Source organism: Tachypleus tridentatus, chromosome 12 (assembly GCF_004210375.1).
Source record: "Tachypleus tridentatus isolate NWPU-2018 chromosome 12, ASM421037v1, whole genome shotgun sequence".
NCBI classification, from domain to species: Eukaryota; Metazoa; Arthropoda; class Merostomata; order Xiphosura; family Limulidae; genus Tachypleus; species Tachypleus tridentatus.
Genome location: NC_134836.1, coordinates 15,705,777 through 15,727,324, shown reverse-complemented (window position 1 = coordinate 15,727,324; position 21,548 = coordinate 15,705,777). Strand labels below are relative to the sequence as shown.

General features: G+C 34.5%; 1 protein-coding gene across 3 annotated transcripts in view; it reads left to right on the top strand.

The window, feature by feature from the left end:
• LOC143234966 (uncharacterized) overlaps window positions 1-21,548 on the top strand; it is a 297,649-nt gene that overhangs the window by 116,082 nt on the left and 160,019 nt on the right. Inside the window, exon 1 of one of the 3 annotated variants that reach the window (XM_076472660.1) lies at window positions 17,664-18,141. The exons of the other annotated variants lie outside the window; for them this stretch is intronic. Within the exon in view, the coding sequence (XP_076328775.1) occupies window positions 18,129-18,141 (13 nt within the window). The 5' untranslated portion in view covers window positions 17,664-18,128. Of the gene's footprint in view, window positions 1-17,663; window positions 18,142-21,548 lie in introns of those variants that run through there. 3 annotated transcript variants of the gene reach the window in all.

Below are 21,548 nucleotides of genomic sequence, written 5' to 3'. Positions count from 1 at the left end.
AGTCTGCGGTTGAGGTTGTCGCCGTCGCAGACGTCGGTCCAACTCGTCCCAAAGATGTTCGATGAGGTTTAAATCTGATGATCTGGAGGGCCAGAAAGAACGTTGATGTTGTGGTGTCTGAAGAAGACAGTGGTGAGTCGGGCTGTGTGAGGACTGGCGTTGTCATGTAGAAAAACGTCGTTGACGTTCACCATGATGGGTTGCACATGGGGCCTAAGAATCTCGTCGACGGTTGCGTACTGTCTGATAGGAAATCCTACACAGCCCTGGTATGGTTGAGGCAGTAGACGTCGCAGTGGTGGTCCTATCCCGAAGGTGACGTAACCGGATGTAGCGATCTTGTGCGGGCGTGGTCACACGAGGTCTGACAGATTGTGGACGGTCACAAGTTGATCCATGTTGTTGGTGACGATTCCATAGCCTTGTGATGGTACTTGGGTAGACATTCACAGCTCTTGCAACATCTGATCGAGATTCGCCTGCTTCCAAGCGACCAATGGTGTTGTTGCGTTGTGCTTCAGTCAGTCTTGGCGTAATTGTATTGCGTGTCGGTGGCTTAACACTGAGCTATGGAAACCGAGAACCCGTCACTTTCATAGGGATTTTGCACATGTTGCACTTGCAGAACATGCAGATCTCTCAAACAAATTTATTGGACACGAATGCGTTTTGGCGAAACATCCGATGTTTTCCTCCGTTTTCAAAGTGCACAACTTTTATTGTCATTTTCGTCTGACAATCAGTGCCTTAACACGTGTAACATCACATACTCTGAGCTTTTAACGTTATTACATATATTTCTCTTTAAAATTACAAAAATATCCCTTTTGCGTTTCTTTTTTTGAAGAGTATATTTATGCTCATGTTTATGACGTTAGGTCGCGTGTTCTCGTTCGGTAAAACGTTAGGCAAAAACAACAAAGGTTAGTAAATTTTAACAGTCGAGAATTATACTGTGTAAGTGGTTTGATGATACAACACTATTTTTATTACGTAGTAGAACACTTTACGTTTTGTTATTAACGAGTTTGAAAGATTATCATTAACCACTATAGTGTTTCAAAATAGGAATCGCCCATGAATTTCACAAACATTGTTACAGAAAATACGAACAAAATCCATCTTAAGAAACAAACTCAAGACCCATCTCAGTGGCTTAGGCTGTCGAAACATTGATTATAGCAACAAAAAAAAAGATTTTCCGATTGTTAGATAAAATTCAAAATTCATTAATTTGTTGTTAATATTATTCTTGTTTCACAATCTTACAGGTAAAACGACTAGGTATACTGTTCCAAAATCTATACAAATTACTAAACAAACTCCTGCCAAGGTTGTATGGCTATTTTTTAAGTTAGTTCTTGAAAGTCGAGATTTACATCATCTAAAATTTTCTAAGTTCTTCTTCCCTACCGACAAAAGCTCTTAGAAACTATTCAAGCATCGCAGAAATGAAGAAGTCATTTAATCGTCTTTATACTATTCTGAAATGCTCCGTTTTATACTAGATGAAATGTTTCGATTTATTAGAGTAAACAATATTTACATTTATAACAGTCTCCAGTCTTATTATTATTGATGATAGTTTTACAAGTCGCTGCATGAATAAACGGCTACAAACATTTTACTGAAATCTGGACAGTAGTAATACATGCAGTATTGAGTGTATCATAGGATAGTTTCAAAATTAATTCAAGTACCTTCGTTTTCTCGCCTTGAAGAATTTATCTAAGTCATTCACTTCCGCCGTTGACAAATCTGATGTTTTATTAATGTGTATTAATTGAAAACTGTTGCACTTTGTTGTACGTGGTTTTCTGCGACTATTTCAGTGAGTTTTCTCGCAGTAAAAGTTTACCATAATAGATTTCCGTATTCTTGTGAGTGGGGGCTTATTCTACTGATTTTCGTACATCGCCAAAATTGTTATCACTATTCTTTTTGTTTCACAAGCCCACAACAAAACCTTGGAAGATATGATGCATGAAACGCTCCGAATGTCCGTGAGTTATTGAAAAAGCTGATTATTTTTTCACTGAAAGATGATTTACCTGGCTCTAAATATGTAATATACGCAATGTGGTTGTGAGCGGCTTCCTTTGTATACGATGTTTGTTAAACGCGTGCTTACACGAAACTTCAGGCACAAAACCACTTGACTTAATAAATAATGGTTGGGTAGAAAGAAAAGTAAATGCAGCAATAAAATGTTGAAAAACGTGTAACATTCAACTAAATATGTGCAAAAATTTATTATTCATGAATCAGCATAAAAATCTTTAAAATATTAATGTGAAAAGAGGAATAGTGATCGTCAAAAAAGTAGAGAAACAAGTTGAATCAAAATGTAAATATTATATTTTCAAGCTTATAACTAGACTCCAAAACAAAAAAGTGAATTAACTAGGCTGGAAATAATATTGAACAGTACCGTAGACATGGAATCATAATAGGGATTTGTAGCTTGATAAAAATAATGTAAACACTATTTCCAACCTAGTTTGTTCACTTTTTCTTTTTAAAAATCCTGGCTGTAGGCTTGAAATAGGCTTGTATTTTGATTACGTTGTTTCTGTACTTTTTGATTATCCTTTTTCCATTTTTTAAATTGACAATATGTAATTATCTTGTGATACCTTTGATAGCTGCGACATTGTCTGGCAACAAACACTTATCTTGTTATTTTCTTTTTTGTTTTACACTTTTCAACATTTGACAACACTTCTGAGGCGCTTTTTTTTAAAGGAACTAAAGTGAGGGCAGTTAATTATAATGAAAACATAACGTTAATTGTGTTATAGTTCTGAAAAGAAAGATATAGATACAGTAGAACAGACCTTACTGAATATGGAAGAATAAAAAATATATAATTTAACATTTAAAGTAAAGAATAAATAGTATTAAGGAATGTGTAAAGATACATCCATCCCAAGGGTTAAAAACTTTTCTTTATAATTAACTTATGTCTTCAGACTCTAATAGTTAACTTAATGGTGAAGCGAATGTATTTATAATGCACAGAATAAAAAGAAAGAAAATATTTTCGTTTGAACTTTCTTTCTGCAGTTTTGTTCATTTCATCGCAAAATATTAGTCTTTCACCAGCATTTTTGGTTTTAACTGTGTATTAAATTTACCTGTTAAGTAATTCGTTTAAATAAGGTGGTTAAGGCACTCGAATCGTAATCCGAGGGTCGCGGGTTCGAATCCCCGTTACACCAACATGCTCGCCCTTTTAGCTGTTGGGGCGTTATAACGTGACGGTCAATCCCTCTATTCGTTGGTAAAAGAGTAGCCCATGAGTTTGCGGTAGGTGGTGATGACTAGCTGCCTTCTCTCTGGTCTTACACTGCTAAATTAGGGATGGCTAGCGCAGATAGCCCTCGTGTAGCTTTGTGCGAAAATCTGAAAAACAAACAAACAAAACCTACGCTTTGGAAAACAAAAAATGCAGAGTGAATGTGAAGGCCATCAACTCAGAGTAGTTTGTTCCTGAGGCGGTTTTCCCACAGAGTGGAGTTGCTATACCTTTCCTATTCATCATGTATGTAGCGATATGCCATTAAGAGACCCAAACTGTAGACTTAGGTCTTAATTTGTAGACGACGTGGTAATTTGGAAGAGGTCACCGACCCCGCGCTAGTCGTCACAAACCTACAACGAGTACCAAACCAAAAAAACTTCATTAGTGCCAAAATCTCCAGTTAAAATAAACATTTCACACACAAATTGTTACTGTGCTCTAAATCAATCAAAACACACATACACCCACTAGAATTATACTTATATGGAACTAGTTTCCACATTTGCAAGTTAACAAGATCTTAGGATTAACCTATGATTCAAAATTAACGTGGATATATCACATTATCCATATCACAAATAAAGTATGGCGAAGAGTCAAAATACGCTACAAAACTGTCGAGCAAAAACAGAAGAGCAACCACAAAAAATATGATTAAAATGTATAAACAGTACATGAATTGAATACGCTTGCCCAACGTGAATTAAGAAGTTACCGACACATATAAATAAATTAGAAACAATACAAAACTCGGTAACCATGAGAGCATTCAAAGTACCTTGAACAATGTTCGTTTACAAACATGATAATTATACAGCTACTCATAACAGACTCTTAGATAGTTGGTTCAAATATTCGACACAAACATAAGTAAGGATGGTATACTAAACTCCACAGATTGCTATAGCATACGTAATCATGATAGTCCTGAATATTTCTTCCTACTTAATATCAGGGATGCATATCTCACGAGTGGTCGATACGTACATAGGTACTGAAGTTTTACCAACAGTTTGTTACAAAGTTTGACGATCTTGTCTGTAATTTATTATCTATATTACTAATATTATCTTATTTAAGTACTTCACACTTTACAGGCTTTTTCAAATTGCCAAGTTTGATCAACTAAATGGCAGCCAGTAACGTAAAATAAAAGAATAACGTATTTTATTATTGTTAGTTTATCGTGTTACTTTGAATGTAATGTTTTCGATAAAATAAAAGACAACATGTGGTACTCAATACCAATCTTCCTTTATTGAATCATTAATTTTTATCAAAAATACTTTATTAGAAATTCTGATTTTATTTTTCTTTATAAGACTTATAAGTTTATTGAAAGCTTTGCAAATATAGTAAAGATACATAAATCGCATCGTATCAGACGAAGTATCCATACAATTGTATCACGGTGTCGCGATATACGATATTCGTATTGAATCGCAGTTTCGCCATACCATATACATTTACTGTTAAGTGGTAGTTTAATCATTTTTAAACGTTTTTGTTAATACTTGTTCCATTCGCAAAGGTTTTCTGTAGGACGTGTACAAAAATTAAGGGAAACACATGAAATCAAGAAACTGACAATATATTCTCAACAAGCAATGAAATAGAAATCGTATAACCCGAGCGCTTTCGAAAGGTGAACCTTTCTTCCTCAGGAACACACTGTTTGCCAAATACAGGTCTACCTTTCGAAAGAGTGTCTGTTTTCAATTTCGCGCAAAGCTGCACGAGGGCTGTCTGCGCTAGCCGTCCCTAATTTAGCAGTGTAAGACTACAGGGAAGGTAACTAGTCGTCACCGCCCACCGCCAATTCTTTGGCTACTCTTCTTACTGACGAATAGTGGGATTAGCCGTTACATACAACACCCGTACGGCGGAAAGGGCGAGCAATTTTTGGTGTGACGGGGAATCGAACCCGCGACCCTCGGATTACGAGTCAAGCACCTTAACCACCTGGCCATGTTTGTTGTTGTTTTTTACTCACGTTTGTATTCTGTAAAGTAATTTTATACCTCGTGAATGAACTCCAGAGGTAATGCATTGAACAAGAAGCTTCTCGGATATGCAAAAGCAGTTTAACTGAATGGTGTGGCGATCTGTTTCCTATTTCAGTTTCCCGAAAATTTACGATTGCAACGTATGTGAAAATACCAAATACCTTACCCTAAAATTTGCGCCTTACTTTTATACAGTTCACTAACGGTTGGGTCTACAAATTGCATCATACTGATTGATTTTATGTTCTGCTGTTATAACATTTAGTTTAAAATAGTTAACCAAAGAAAATATGGGTGAAAATCACCATTTTCTTTTTAAAAGTGAAGGCACATAACCAGCAATTATTGGGATTAACGGCAATAATTATAATATTTTTATTTAATATTTTGAATAGCTGAAGTATTATGAGAGATCCTTTAACTAAGAAATTTAAGGACCCACATACTGTTTTATGCACAAATAATTTAGAAAAATATGTTTAAAAGGATGATAGATATTTATACCATTGGTAAGTTTGTGGTTAATTAATGTTTTACAGCTTATTCCAATGTTACAAGTAACATCAATATCCGTAGCCCTCATTCATAGTTAGGTAAACAAAAGCCGCCCAATAATATATATATATTTACAATTGTATCTCTATCGATTATTTATTTCTTTAGAATTAGATCATTGCTTTTCTTTCATCAAAAGCTAAGGTTTTAAACCAATATCTCAACTTGTATCTTATCTGTAAATTTTAAGAGTAATGGAGAAATGACAGATCTTCAACCTTTGCAACAACCAACAACAAAGGTATTTTGTCGTGAGCTATATAACTTGAATTCTTCAAAATATGGGGTTGTGACTCCATTTATTTCATTTGTTCTATTTTATAAGTGGTGTTTGAAGCTTATGATGAAAATATCATATTAAAAACGAAGGTATTGGTAGCATTGCAGATTAATATCCCAAGGAGCTTCTCTCTGGTTCAAGGTAAGGTGGGTAGACGTGTAATATCTCGTCTCAGTGGTACTTGGTAATCAGCACAATAAAAAGTATCCTCCCATAGTACAAGTAAACAAACAAGAGGAAATATGCTTTTTGCGTAACTATTTTAATATTGTTATATTGTTCTTTTTTAGATTAATTTTAGAATTACCATCGAAGAAAATTTCGTTAGCTTTAAAAGTGATATAACCTAACACACAATTATTTTCAAAACTTACAAACGAAAAAAATGAGCATTTACCAATACGTATGAAATATCTTTAAGTGATATATTTACTAGGGGTGCGTATCTTGTCATGACAGACGATACGATACGCACCTACATACAGGAGGTTTTACCAACAATTTGTTACAAAGTGTGACCGTCATGTCTGTAATTTATTATCTATATTACTAATATTTTCTTATTTAAGTACTTCACACTTTACAGTGACTTTTTAAATTTTCGAGTTTCATCAACTAAAAGGCAGCCGGTAATATCTGTTTTGTTATTGTCAGTTTAATTAGTTATGTTACTTTGCATGCGATATTTGCGATAAAATAAAAGAAGACAACATGTTGTACTCAATACTAATCTTCCTTTACTGAATCATTAACTTATATCAAAAATACTTTATTAGAAATTCTGATATTTTATTTCTTTACAAGAGACCAATAAGTTTACTGAAAGCTTGCAAGATATCGTAAAGATACATGAATCGTATCGTATCGGATGATGTGTCGTATCACGGATTCACGATACGATATGCAATCGTATCGCTGCATTGCCACACCTTCACTTAATATTTGGCATAATAAAAAGGCCACTTATAGTTACCACCTAAAGTATTACTTAGATTAAGGTATCAAAATGTATTTAAAGGTTATTTATGTAAAATATACTTTTATCAAGTTATTCAAGTGAAAAGTGTTGATTCTGTTAATGGAAATGTTCATAAAGTGTCATACTTTTACACAACCAAATAAAGAGAAGTAGTGAACAAAAACGCTATATATTATAATCTTTACATTTCTGGACATAATTTACGAAAGAGAAGTATCAGTGTAATGACCCGCGTAGTGTATGGACCCTGATCTCGTCTTATAAACTATTCAACATTTTTCCGAAATATATATCAACCTTCATTAACATCTGCCCTACCCCACCCCACTTTCGTTCAAAAACAGCCTAAAACCCAATCCAGAAGAAGTGCACAAAACTTTGCCTAAACTATGCTTTCAGTACCACTGGTCTCAACTGGTATCTACTATTACACTATGTAACATAAATTTTGTTCCTGAATAGTATGCGTTATTTCTTAAATGCTTATGTTGTAAAAGTACAGAAAATGGCCACTATTTCCTTCAAACTTTGCTTTTGTGACCTGGATAATGAATAAAACAGCATACGAATTAAGATTTACATATATTTATACTGAAGTTATACAAAAATGAACAAAATTATTTGGAAGTGAGTAGTTTTTCGAGATTTGCGAGTGTAATGTAAATTACTTTTACGTATCAGCCCCCAAATATAGTCTTTCATCATGTTTTTGTTATATGCTCCTTGGTAGCGGCGTTCAAAATCCAGTATATCTTGGTGGAAGCGCTCGCCTTGTTCCTCTGAGAATACTCCCATCTCCTTGAATTTATCTAGATGAGCGTCAAGGATATGGACTTTCAGAGACATCCTGAAGCCCATTTAGCCGTAGTTCTTTACCAGAGCTTCAACCAGTTCCACATAATTTTTGGCCTTGTGATTGCCCAAGTAGCCCCAAACCACTGCGACAAAGCTGCCCTAGACCAAGACCTTTACATCAGACAGCTTAGGGAAGAAGTCTCCACCAGTAGTCTGCACTTAGGGAAGATCCATTAGTGGCTCACACTTGACATTGTGATTCTCCACAGAAAATTTGGTCCGTTGTGGCCAGTGCTTCCTGTTGTAGTGCGCTGCAGTGTCCCTGCTGTCACAAACGCAAAGATAACAGGGAAACTTGGTAAAGCCTCCTTGGAGACCCATCAGGGATGCCACCATTTTGAAGTCTCCGATAACCTCCAAGCCATACTCATCATACTTCAAGGCAGATGCTGTCACAGAGTACATTTTCGCTCTTGTCTTGATAAATTGGCCACATACATAGCAGAATGCGTCTGGAGAATGCTTGTCGCTTCTTGATGCCATCTCTGATAAAATTAGATAGGTCTGTGTGTTCACTTAGGCAGCTAGAACTAAACTGAAGTGGTGAATGGTGAGTCTCTATATATATTAATTACTATGGAAAATTCTAGAAAATTCTAAAAGGTTCTTGAAAATCCTCGTAAGTTTCATTACATTCTAGAGAAAGTATTTGAAAATTCTTGTAAGTTCGAGAAAATTCTCTATCAGCTTCTCAGCACTGAATTTACCTGTAATGTTCTAGAAAAGGGGTAAATTTGGAAATCTCATTACCCAGGTCACAAAAGCAAAGTTTAAAAAGAAAAATATGTATTTTCCATTTTCTTTAGACATAAGCAACTGTGAAATAACACTTTCTGCACAGGAACAAGAAAAAGTAAAAATTTTGTTACATAGTGTTATTCAAGGATAGAATATATTTTGAATGCAGCTGCTACTGCCTACGCTTTAGGCCCGACATGACCAGGTGGTTAGGACCATCGACTCGTAATCCGAGGGCTGCGGGTTTGAATCCCCGTCACACTAAACATGCTCGCCCTTTCACCGTGAGGGCATTATAATGTGACGGTTATTCCAACTATTCGTTAGTAAAAGAGTAATCAAAGATTTGGCGGTAAATTAGGGACGGCAAGCGCAGATAGATCTCGTGTAACTTTGCACGAAATTCTGAAAACAAACAAACAGAGACTACGCTTTCTGAAGAGGTTGATGTTTGACTTTCTTTCAAAAGACAGGTCATGTAGGTGTAGTGGTGCATGTTTAGAAACACTTGGTTCGTGTGCAAGCTAAAATGAACGCTCATGGTTAATGTCACGTTATAATGTGTAGAGCACTGTTGATTCAGTCTTACCCCGGAGTCCACTGTTTGTTTGTTTTGGTCTTGTTGACCAATTTATTGCGAGCGAATACAACTTTTCAAAACATGAAGAAATAGTTTAATATGAATGATAAAAGCGTTACAGAAAACATGTTTTTGGTTGATTTTGTTGTTGACAAAGAAATCTCGTGGAAGTTTTGATTTCGTCTGATGTAGATCGTTGTTTCAGAAGTCATAGCATTTACGTTGGAAAACATGGCACAAAAAGAAGTTCGTTTCTATCTTACTTTGGCGATTAAGTTCTCTTACTGTATAACAGATATTACAGTTCTACATTTGACCCAAGATTGTTTTAAATTGCTTGTTAAAAGTAGTATAGTTCTTCTGATTGATATGCAGTGCTGTACAAAAGTGTTAGGACAACAGAATATTTTATTCTTTCCATTTTGTGAGACTAATTCTTCTATACCATTACAGAATGTAAATTTCAACAATATGGTAATACTTCACCGACCCTTGTTGACAACTGAATGAGCAAGGGTGAGAATACTTATCATTCTTCAGAGTTAGCATATGCTTGTACTAATGGCATGTCATAAGGATTCTGTTTGAATTCAGAGTCTGAAATAACTGTCATGGTAGCAAGGATATAGTGCCGGTATGTGTTAAAAGAAATATGGTTGTTAGCATTCTTCAAATAAACCTTGATAAAAACAGTGTTTAAAACTCTATATTAAGTTTTGTCGTTATGCCATGACCCTCCAAATAAAGCATAGACCTAAACATAGAGCAGAGAGTGCGCATAAAACTTTTACGTGTTATTGATTGGACTCTCCAACAAATTACCGCAGACTTGGAATATTCCCTAAACACTATCAGTAATACCCCAGGTCGTGAACTCGAGACATGTAAATTTGGAAATAGGAAAGGAAGAGGCAGAACACCTGAACTGAATGAAACTGATGTCAGGTAACTTTGTTTGTACAGACTTAAGAACAGAAGGAAAACTGCCACTGACCTCAAACATGAGATAAACAACCATGTACCAAATGACAGAAAAGTGTCCAGATCTACAGTATCAAGAAGACTCAACGAGAACTGAATATTTGGTTGTGTACCATTAAAAAAAACACTTTACTTTGATCTCCAAGTATTGTCAAGAGACTGAAATTTGCTAAAACGTTAAAAACCTGAACTGTTGATGATGGAAAAGGGTGTTATGGACGGATGAGTCCATGTTTGAAATATTTAGTTCAAGGTGCAGTTTTACGTCCGGCGGGAGAAAGGTGAAAAATACTTATCTCAATGTATATAACATACTCTGAAGCATGGGGTAAGCAGTATGATGGTTTGGGGTGCTTTTATTTTGAGGTGACAGGAGATATTTGATAAATAGATGATATAATGGACCAGCGCATGTACTATCAGAAACTGATCCATCATGATATAGTACTAGGTCGTATTATTGGTAAATAATTATTACCAAGAAAATAATGGCCTCAAACACTCATCCAACCTCTGCAGTAATTATTTGGTTAAGATTTTCCAATCGAACCAACGTTTGGCCATGACGGCTTCATCACTACTTTTACATTGGACTTGTATTTATAAAGTTTTTTGTAGAATATGTAGACTTAATACTAGTAATTTATTGTTTTAGATTAGTTAGTAGAAAAGCAGCTGAACTACTAAAACAGTTTTTCAAAACCTGTATAAGTATGTTCGCTGCGGCGAGTGAAAGACAACCAAAATATCATACACACAATGCACTATTGAGTACTATAGCGGAATTCTTTCGATTTCATATATTGGGTTTTAATGTTTACTTTTAGCATTTTGAACACCTTGTCTGCTGAATAATTCAGAAATATACGATAGTAACATCAGTGTACCTATTTTCGAAAGCTATATAAATATAGGTTTACCGTATGATGGTTAATAAACAACTCATAAAGTTTAAACATCTATACAAAAAAAAACATGTTTCACGTTTTTTCGCAAAAAGCCAGTTCACAATATTTTACTGTAAGACTGCTGAAAAGGATATTTTACGATGTGGCGGCCTGTTTGTTGTATGGAAGGCAATGTTGGTCATATTCGACCATAATATGGCTTATTTCAGTTTTATAGACTATTAAAGAGGAAAGAGGATGGGTACACGAAATAATCATGCCATATGTGACATTAACTCCATAGCGAGTGAACGAGATTGGGTCATTCTGTATAATATTACTGCTGATTATATTAAGAAATTACCATCTACACATTTCTCTGTCTGTTTCAACGTCGTTTATTTTTGTAGTTTTTTTTGTTTTAACATACATCTTGTTCTTCAAAACCTTTATTTAGGCCTCTGTCTGTAACGCAGTAATAATAAAAGTACTGTAATAATATTAACATGAAGAATGATAAAATTACATATGTAAAACATTGTATTCCACTTGTGTTAATGGAAATATCGATAACTTTGTTGTTGTTTTTTTTAATTTTGCACAAAGTTACTCGAGCGCTATCTGCGCTAGCCGTCCCTAATTTAGCAGTGTAAGACTAGAGAGAAGGCAGCTAGTCATCACCGCCCACCGCCAACTCTTGGGCTACTCTTATACCAACGAATAGTGGGATTGACCATCACATTATAACGCCCCCACGGCTGAAAGGGCGAGCATGTTTGGTGCGACCGGGATTCGAACTCGCGACCCTCGGATTACGAGTCGAACGCCTTAACGCGCTTGGCTATGCCGGGCCAATATCGATAAGAGTCTGCGTTACTTGTGAAAGTCGTAAATATCAACTGATTGATTCACGTACTGTCGTAGATTTATTGAACAACATAATGTAAAACATTTTTTGTTGTTAAATTTTGCGCATAGCTAGTCGAAGGCTATCTGCGTTAACCGTTCATAATGTAGCTTAATTAACCCGAGTATTTTAAAAAAACAAAAAACATTCGGGGATTCCCGAATGCAGACTCCAGATTTGGCATTGACTCAAATTAGTGTATACTTAAGTAAACCTTCTAACTGTCGTTCGTAACTTAGTTAAAATTAAGTTTGCATTATAGAGGCTCTCTAAATGTGAACCATAGGTCCATATGTTCGCTAGAGTTATTACACGTTTTTCGTCAGTTTAAAATAGTAATGATGTTCCATTACATTAGCTTATTCTGTGTTTTACATTATACACGTAAAAGGATATAGGCTTATCCATATACCAGCATTTAATAACATACTTTTTAAGAATAAGCTAAAAAAAATAGTGAAGGCAATTATTACCACATAACTCAAAATATATTAATATTTACAGAAAATGTTAAAGTTCAATAACAAGCAAAATTAATGTAAAAAAAGCAACAACGAAGAAATGTTGACGGCGTTAATTGCAATTAAACCAATTAAGTAAAAACTATCGACTTGAAAATATAAAGACCAGTATTACTGGTAATAGCCTGAAGCTTGTTCATTTCCTTTCTAATATTGAAGTAAGCATTGGATCCAATTTACATATAACGCTGTTCACTTATGGGATGGATTTAGTGAAAAGGACTGATTGTTTGTTTGGCGCATTTAGCGTAGAGCTACTAGAGGGCTGTCTTCACTGTTGTCTCTAATTTAGAAGTGATAGACTAAAGGAAAGGCAGGTAGTCACTACTACCCATCGCCAGCTTGTGAGCTACTCTAATCGAATAGCGGGTTTGACCGTCGCATTTAACGCTTGCACAGTTGAAAGGGTGAATATGTTTGAAACGTTTTAGAGAGAGAGGCGGAAGGTTTGAAGGTCATACCTATAAAACGAACTTTTTAAAAGACTTTTGTAGGTCTTAAATCGATCATAATATTTTGGAAGAAAAGCTACTTTACTTAGGACCCAGACCTCCTTTCCATAAAGAAATATGTATTTACAATATTTCATTGGTAGCTTAGCGGTAAGTGTGAGGGCATATACGCTACAAATTAGGTTTGGATACTCACGAAGAACCTGGCACATTTAGCCCATTGTGTAGTTTTGGGCTTAATAATTAAAGACATACAAAATAATTTTTGCTTTCATTTTATTTCATTTGAAAAAGAGGAACCGAACCCTCCTCACGGATCCACTACTGGTGTATTTGTATTGATTTAGAGATAAAAGATAACAAAAGAGCTCTTTAACGTGTTAATAATGTTTGTTTTAGATAACACTTTGATAGATTTATAGTCTAATTTACGTAACTGCTTGTATTATTAGGTTCTCTGAACGTGTATGATGATAAATGTTGTTGTCTAACATAATAATTTATTATTAATATAGTAAGGAGTTGTACATTTTATGTATCATACTTACTTCATATTGAAATGAAAATTAATAACTTTTTAGGCATAAATAAGACGAAACAGGCGTTGATTTTACACTTTCATATTTTTAATTTTACCTAGACGAGATGAACATTAATCCTGAGAAGGAGCTATTTTAAAAATACACAGTGGAAATCTAGTACATTATGATAGGCAATGCTCAACCACGTAGCTTGAATTATAACCTCAATGGGTACACCATCTGTTGTTGTTGTTTTTTATATTCACGATGTGCTAAAAACACGTAGGTTCCTAGTTTGGCTTTTTTATATATAATTTCTGAAGAATGGATTATATTGGTTAAGATTATTTGTTTTAAAATTTCCTCAAGAATTATTTACAACTAGCTGTCATCCTTGATATTGAATTGGTAGACAACAGGGAAGAGCGACAACTCCTAGATTACCCTTATCTGGCCCAATAGTAGAATTTCACGGTCACTGTTATAATGTACCCATAGTCCCAAAGTACCAGAGTGTGTTTTTTTTTAGGAACGACACTATAACAAGAAATGTTTGGATTCACAGTCCGGGCATGGTGGCACCAGGACACGCCTGAATCCTGTCAGCACAGAAATATATATTACCCAAAGATTTCAGTTATTTCTTTTCTTACAACGCTAAAATCTGAGGTTCTATTCCCAACGTTAGACAGAACGCAGATCATAAAAGTTTGGAACTTAACTTTTTATTTTGAGTGAAAATTTCAACCCTAATATAATTATACTGTTTTGATAGAAGTATCCAAAATATAATAGGGAGGTTCTGATGACCACTGTCCCAAAAATATTTTATCACATCACTCTTAAATAACTGCTACTATTTTTCGACACGTACCCTTATTGATGTTCTGATAAAGGTTTTGTGTAATTTGTCTGTTATTATTATTTTAAAACACATTATATTTTGATATCTCTCTTCATATAGGCGTCATGACACTTAATAAGTGTGTGTGTACTACATCCCAGTACAATCATATATAGATGACACAACTCCAGAAATGGTCACATATTTACCTGTCTAACAACAGACAAATATCTAACGCTAAGGCTTCCATAATCACTAGTATATACAGCGTTTGTAGTTAGTAATTTGTAGTCTCTTAATTAATTTGTAATTTCTGACAGTCCTTACAGAGAATAAAACATAAAAGCTTTTACCCGGTAATGCAAATTTTTTATAACTGTTTTTTTTTTTTAAGTAACCAGACTCATGGAGAGCACGCTGTATACACCTGAGTGTTTGAACCAGTTCATAATTAACTTATTTTATTCTCAAGTTCCAAACGCATAACATAATTCGGATAACCACGTATTGCAACCATTCATTAATCAATTTTCCACACTTATGTCTTTCAGCTTTTACAGCCTGTACGCTGTGTATCAACTTCACTTATTTCATGGTCACTCTGTATCTTGTATACACCTCTCTGGTGTGTGTCTGTGTTTGTGTTCAATAAATTCCTTCGCAGATTATGTTTACGCTGTTAGACCATACCATTTATTCAAGGTAACATACTTTATACTCATGGTGGGACAATGTATACTTCAGGGATTGATTACGCTTCTCTATGATTATAATAAGCAATAACAAACGCCATTTGGTTTTAATACTTATATTTCACTTAATTGTTAAACAAGTTTTTATTACCAAATCTCACACAGTAATATATTCTAACATATTCAAGTGGACTTGAAATCTTGGAAACTTAAAATATACAAGGCAGTGTTATCCATAGTGACAAAAGAGACAATTTTATAGTCTTTGCCACTGTAAAAGTAAAGATGGATAGAATAATATTTGATAATACTCTCCAATATTAATTTACTTCCAAACAAACTTGAAGTTATCTTACACAGTAACTGTTTAATGATTTACTTTTCTTTGTGCCCCCCTTCCAGTTACACAGCGGTATGTCTGCAGACTTACACCGCTTGAAACCGGTTTTCGATACTCGTGGTAGGCACAGCACAGAGAGCGCATTGTGTAGCTTTGTGCTTAATTCTAAACAAACAAACAAAACCTTACTCACAATTACAGTATAAATATTTTAAACTATATTTATCACTTTTCACACGAGTAAAACCGAATAGGTAGCTTAATATTATTTGTACATACTTTCACTGTAATAAACTATGTGACATTTTACCACTGCAAACAGTTAGAGAATAGAAAGGTTGATATGACTTGTCACACAACCACAAAATAATTAATTTGATATATTTTTTATTACGGTGCACACAAACAAAAAAGTATTATCTTTATCACTTCCTACAATTAACTAATATCTGTAGTTTCCACAATTCACATTATTAGAATATCTGGTCTTTATTGAGACAAACAGAATATACAAATGATGTAAGATGCTCTTTACAATTCATAGGTCGACCGTGGCCTACTGTTTAGTGTGCTGGTTTGTGGATCTGCAGGCTTACGGTTCAGGTCTAGTTGCCGCACTCTGCACTTTTTGTGTGCAGTGCAAATGTAATGATTAAATCGTACTGTTCGATTAGAATAGCCCAATATTTAACAGTAAGTGCTGTTGACTAGCTGCCTCGTTGTAGCCTAACCGTCGGTGGATCAGTGTCAAGTTTAGTGACTTAAAACCTTAAATTCTTGAGATCAGTTCTGCACAGATAGCAGAATGCAGATAATGTACTGTGTAGCTTGGCACTAAAAATAAAACAACGGCATTCTAGTCTATAAGTTCAAAGCTAGGGAGGGTTAACGCAGAGAGCTTTTTTGTAGGTTTTTAGGTAAGCGTTAAAACAAATAAATGAAAAACTCTTCATATTATAATATATCAGGTATATTTAATATTATCTTAACCACTGTTCTTAATAACATGAATAATAGGTTCGTGATATGATCTTGAACAGTGAATAATAAATGATTTAAATATCTTTATTGTCGGAAACAGAATACAAACAATATACACACATACTACAGTATAATACTACAATACGCCTAATATTTGGATTGCATTGCCGATAATTTTTTTCATAAAGGGTAGAATTATTTGAAACCGAGCTGAAACAACATGTGGCAAAACGAAGGAAACACGCGACCTTCCGCTAATTTTCACCCGTGAGTGTAAGTTAAGAATAACACGTTATGTTAGTCACACCACATCTGCTATATCCAGCCCAGACGAGGCCTCTCGCCCTATCCCAGTGATCATCGGCAGCCACATTAATAGTCTTGGCGCCATTATTACAACTTTTACAAATAACAAATGAAAATACAAACATGTTTGTGTCCTTCTCTAGTTTAAAATACAGATATATTCTGTCACACAGTTTCGGTATTTGTTGTTTATTAACGTTCATTTTACAAGTTCTTTGTTGCTTTTTTATCTTGGAGACAAAAATTCCGATACTATGATGGCTTTACTTCTACTTCTAGTTCTTTATTAGGTATAAGTTTTTTCATAAGAAAGATGTTTTTATGTTGTGATTAGACAAACTTAAAATAAGGAAGCAACCGTAGTACATCAGACAAAAAAGAAAATAAAAATGGTACTGCATACCCCCTTGATGACTTTGTTGTCGATCTAATTGATATACTGACACTTGAAAACAGTTAAAATTGCAATCTTGAAGCAAATTTCAAATGAATTTTTTTAATCTGATTTGTTTTTTTTATTTCACAGAGTGTCCGAGAAGATAAGAGAATCGAAATGTTTTAAACAGCCCATTATAAAGTAGAAACAAAAATTGTAACACATTTTAACGCAATTGTATACATAGAATTATAGCCTTATGTTTATCGTATTTTGTCTCCATTATGATAATCAAGCCGGAGAGCTGTTTTTAATTACATTTTGCTCTCTAAGTCAGTGACTGTCTATACTGGGCACTTAGTGGTTTATCATATTTAATCTATTTTGGAAATTCTGTTATTATTTGGGTCAATGATTAGTCAGGCCTGTTAACGCGGCATAGATACTCTTGAGTGGCTGATCTTCAGCTCCGCCTCCGTAGTGGATTTTTGTTTGCTGAGCGCGTAAAGCGGTGCTATATGACTCGTAGTACTAGCCTCATAAGAACACTGTTGTTGGTAGATATCATGCAATTCATGTAAGTGGTTTGAAACGTGTCGCTGTAACCAAATCTAAGAGCGCGATATCAATAAGACGCCTTCACGTAGTATCATCAGTGAGGACAGATGTATTTAAACGTAGAAAGAACTTTTAGAGTATGTTTTAAATTCTTAAAGTTTTCCCACTGAGGAAAAGTTAACATATTTCTCACGAACTGGACATTTTTGCATCGCTGAATGAATATTTTCAAGCAAAATTGTCTTTTTATCTGAAAAAAAAGTTAAAGTTAGCTTAAAAACAACCTTTCGTGTACTGATTTTAATCGTCTCTTTTGAAATAATTTCTAGTACTGTAGTTTCACTTCTCACCGTTTAAAGTCGTTATATTTATTTAAAAGAAGAAGAAAAACATACTGTTTTAAAACATTCCCTGAAATATTTTTCGCAGCAGAACGTAGACCTGGATGGACGTGTTTAACTTGATATGTCGTACTCAGGTTAGTCTTGTGTTTGTGATACAAAGCCTGTTGTTTGAAATTAATTTCTTTCTTTCTTACTATAACATTTTGGCATCTTTATATAAAAAAGTTATCTCAGAGAATTCGACATCTCTGAAAATTTATTTGTTTACGTTTCCGAGTAGACATTTGTATCGAATATATGTACCGGGCACAGTTTAGGAATTGACTAATTTTTAACTTTTGTTACTGTGAACCATTAATATATTGTTTGACAACGTAACTGGACAAATAAATAGTAAGATATGCAATTTAGCGTCTTAATAAAAAATTAAACATTAAAATTCTGAGAATGTAGAACCGTAAGTGTTCTGTGTTTCCTGTCTATCTGTTTTTGTATGCATGTAACAATTGTATGTAAATTAAAAGGAACAACCAAACAAAATAAAGAACAACTTGAATGTCATTAATCAACTGTGTATCGCTAACAAAATACAGCACGTTCTCCATCTAATCATTGCAAATATAGTTTATGTATTTTTATTATTGAATCATAAGATTATACATTATAATAATCAACCACCATTGGCTCAGCTTGAGGGTTATATTATTGAAGTTGATAATAAAAAGTGTTAATAAAGAAATAAATTATTATTATGTAGCTCAGGTTTGTCAATCATTAGTTAATTAATCAACTTTTCTTATGTAAGAAACGTTGGATATACTTATTGTTAACGATATTTTATCAAGTATAGAATATTCTGGCCTTCTTTAGAATTAGATTACTTCTATATTATAAGACAGCAATGAATAATTCAACAATAATATGTAATCATATGTCCTCCTAGATGTAAGGTACTCAGTGAGCGTAAGAAACATAATTAAATTAAACGTTGAAGATGAATTAATTCAACTAACGGCTCAGTATGTAATCACTGTAACATAACTATATTTTACCATATTTTCGGGCTCTTTGTTTATTCATAAGTCGGCTGTGTGTAATATTGAGTAGCTTAAATTAACAACTCCATGTATTCATAACACACGTATTTGCGAGTGTTTACTCAGATTGAAAAAGCATGCTACTGTTTAAAGCACACCTGATTTTTATCTTAATAATGCACAATAAGACCTAATCTTTGTATTTATTAGATAATATGAGATGTTTTTCAAAGCAGGAATATTATTTGCTAGTAGCGATAAAAATAGCTTGAAGAATTAAGATTGACAAACTTGGTAGCCCATCCGTTTGTAGAATGGGTAATTCCACATCAGAGGCTCAGCTCGAGTGTACTTCTTACTGTTTATTCCTCCTCATTATCTGGTCAAACCTTTACCATGTAAACAGATATTTTTAAGTGGAAAACTGATAACCGAAGAGTAAAATTGTAGTATTTGTATTTGAACACAAGCAAATTACTTTATAACTTAAATAATTATTTGCGCGGTTTATAGCGAGCTCAAATTTTCAGGAAGAAGGAAATATACATGTAATGACAGATACCTGTAACGCTTCATAGTGGTCCTGTTTGAACACTTATTATTAGCGTGCTATTTCAACGTGCATGACATCGCGTGACAGAAATGTGATTTATATATTACATTGTTAAAAGACGTGTAACATGGTCGCTACCAGTCTTGAACGAGGACAAAGGGTCTCTTTTTTATTTATTACTTGATAATGTTTGAAAGTTAGATAAATACTCTGTAATATGTCAGCGAAGGCTGGTTAATTAATCAAAGCGTCAGTTTAACAAAGCATTTTAAGTTGGCCATGTGTAATATTGAGTCATTGAGGCATAGAGGTTAACAGTGTTATGTTTATTCCAAATATTGTGTAATTGGAATACGTTTGACATTGTACAAAAGTAAAAATGTGTGATATCATACGCTTGTAATTTGGATTGGCAACACACTTAACTTGCTATAATATGTACATCATCTAGCGACAAGTGATATTGTATATTTCTTTCCACCTGACAACAAATGGATACTGTAGCCAGTCTTTAACGTAACTGAAAGCATCATATCAAAAGCGTAATGAAACAGTAGGTGGTGTCAGCACAATTTCTTTAGGCAGGTAATATTGTAAGTTTTGCTGTGCAAACAAATAACATTAATGGTTTTGATACTGGAAACGGTGACTAAAGAGTAAAATAAAATTAAACCGGCCCAGCATGGCCAGGTGATTAAGGCGTGCGACTCGTAATTTGAGGGTCGCGGGTTCGAATCCCGGTCGCACCAAACATCCTCGCCCTTTCAGCCGTGAGGGCGTTATAATGTGATGGTCAATCCCACTATTCGTTGGTAAAAGAGTAGCCCAAGAGTTGGTGGTGGGTGGTGATGACTAGCTGCCTTCCCTCTAGTCTTACACTGCTAAATTAGGGACGGCTAGGACAGATAGCTCTCGAGTATCTTTGTGCAAAATTTAAAAAAAACAAACAAACAACTAAAATAAAATTATTTTATACTTAAAATATTTTTCACATAATATATGAAATATATTTATAGAAATAGCAGTAATTTCGCATATAATAAAGGCAGAGGTTATTACGGGAATAACTGTTTTTTTAATTGTTTCTCGCTGGGTCAACAGCTTTTTGTTTGTTTGTTTTGGAATTGACCGTCACATTATACACCCCCACGGCTGAGAGGGCGAGCATGTTTAGCGCGACGCGGGCGCGAACCCGCGGATTACGAGTCGCACGCCTTACGCGCTTGGCCATAGGGTCAACAGCAGATAGCCAAACTTATCTTTGCTTTAAAACAAACAAACTGTTTAATAAGTTGCTTAAACCCACAGTAAATGCTGTATATGTGGTTGTTATCGAGAAATAATTTGTTTGATCAATCCAATTTTATGTTGGTAATAAAATAAAATTTTAAAAATTCACCTTTAATTTTTACTCTCTACATAATATACATAAAAAACAAATTCAGCCAAATTTCGCCATTGCGGCATCATCAGAAAAGCAGTACATCAGCTATTTTAGACGAATACATTCGAACGTTTTGTTACGTCGAACTTTCACGCTCTTAGTGTTCATACTGTTGTTGCCTTAAGACTCAACAATACTGCACACGTCACTGTTTATATGTGCACATGTGCTTATGTGTTTGTGTTTCTGCACGCGCATTTCGAAAACTAATACACCAATATACACTAAAGTTTTACACAAGCTGGAAAGCCAGCATGGGACACTCCTCCCGAAAGTTGATCTGGGTCAGAATTTTGGATCACTTTGGAGCATTTTTTTTATAATATGGAGATAGGGCATCTTCGCTGTTTTGGGTTAACAATTCTGTGAAGTGTGACCGGATTTGTAACAAGTTTAATGGGCACATTACAGTTGAGAATCCTTGTTACACTATAAAAATTGATCCGGATCGTTGATCATTCGGATCTGAGAATGATCTTCTGAATTGTCGAAGTTGAAATTTAACGT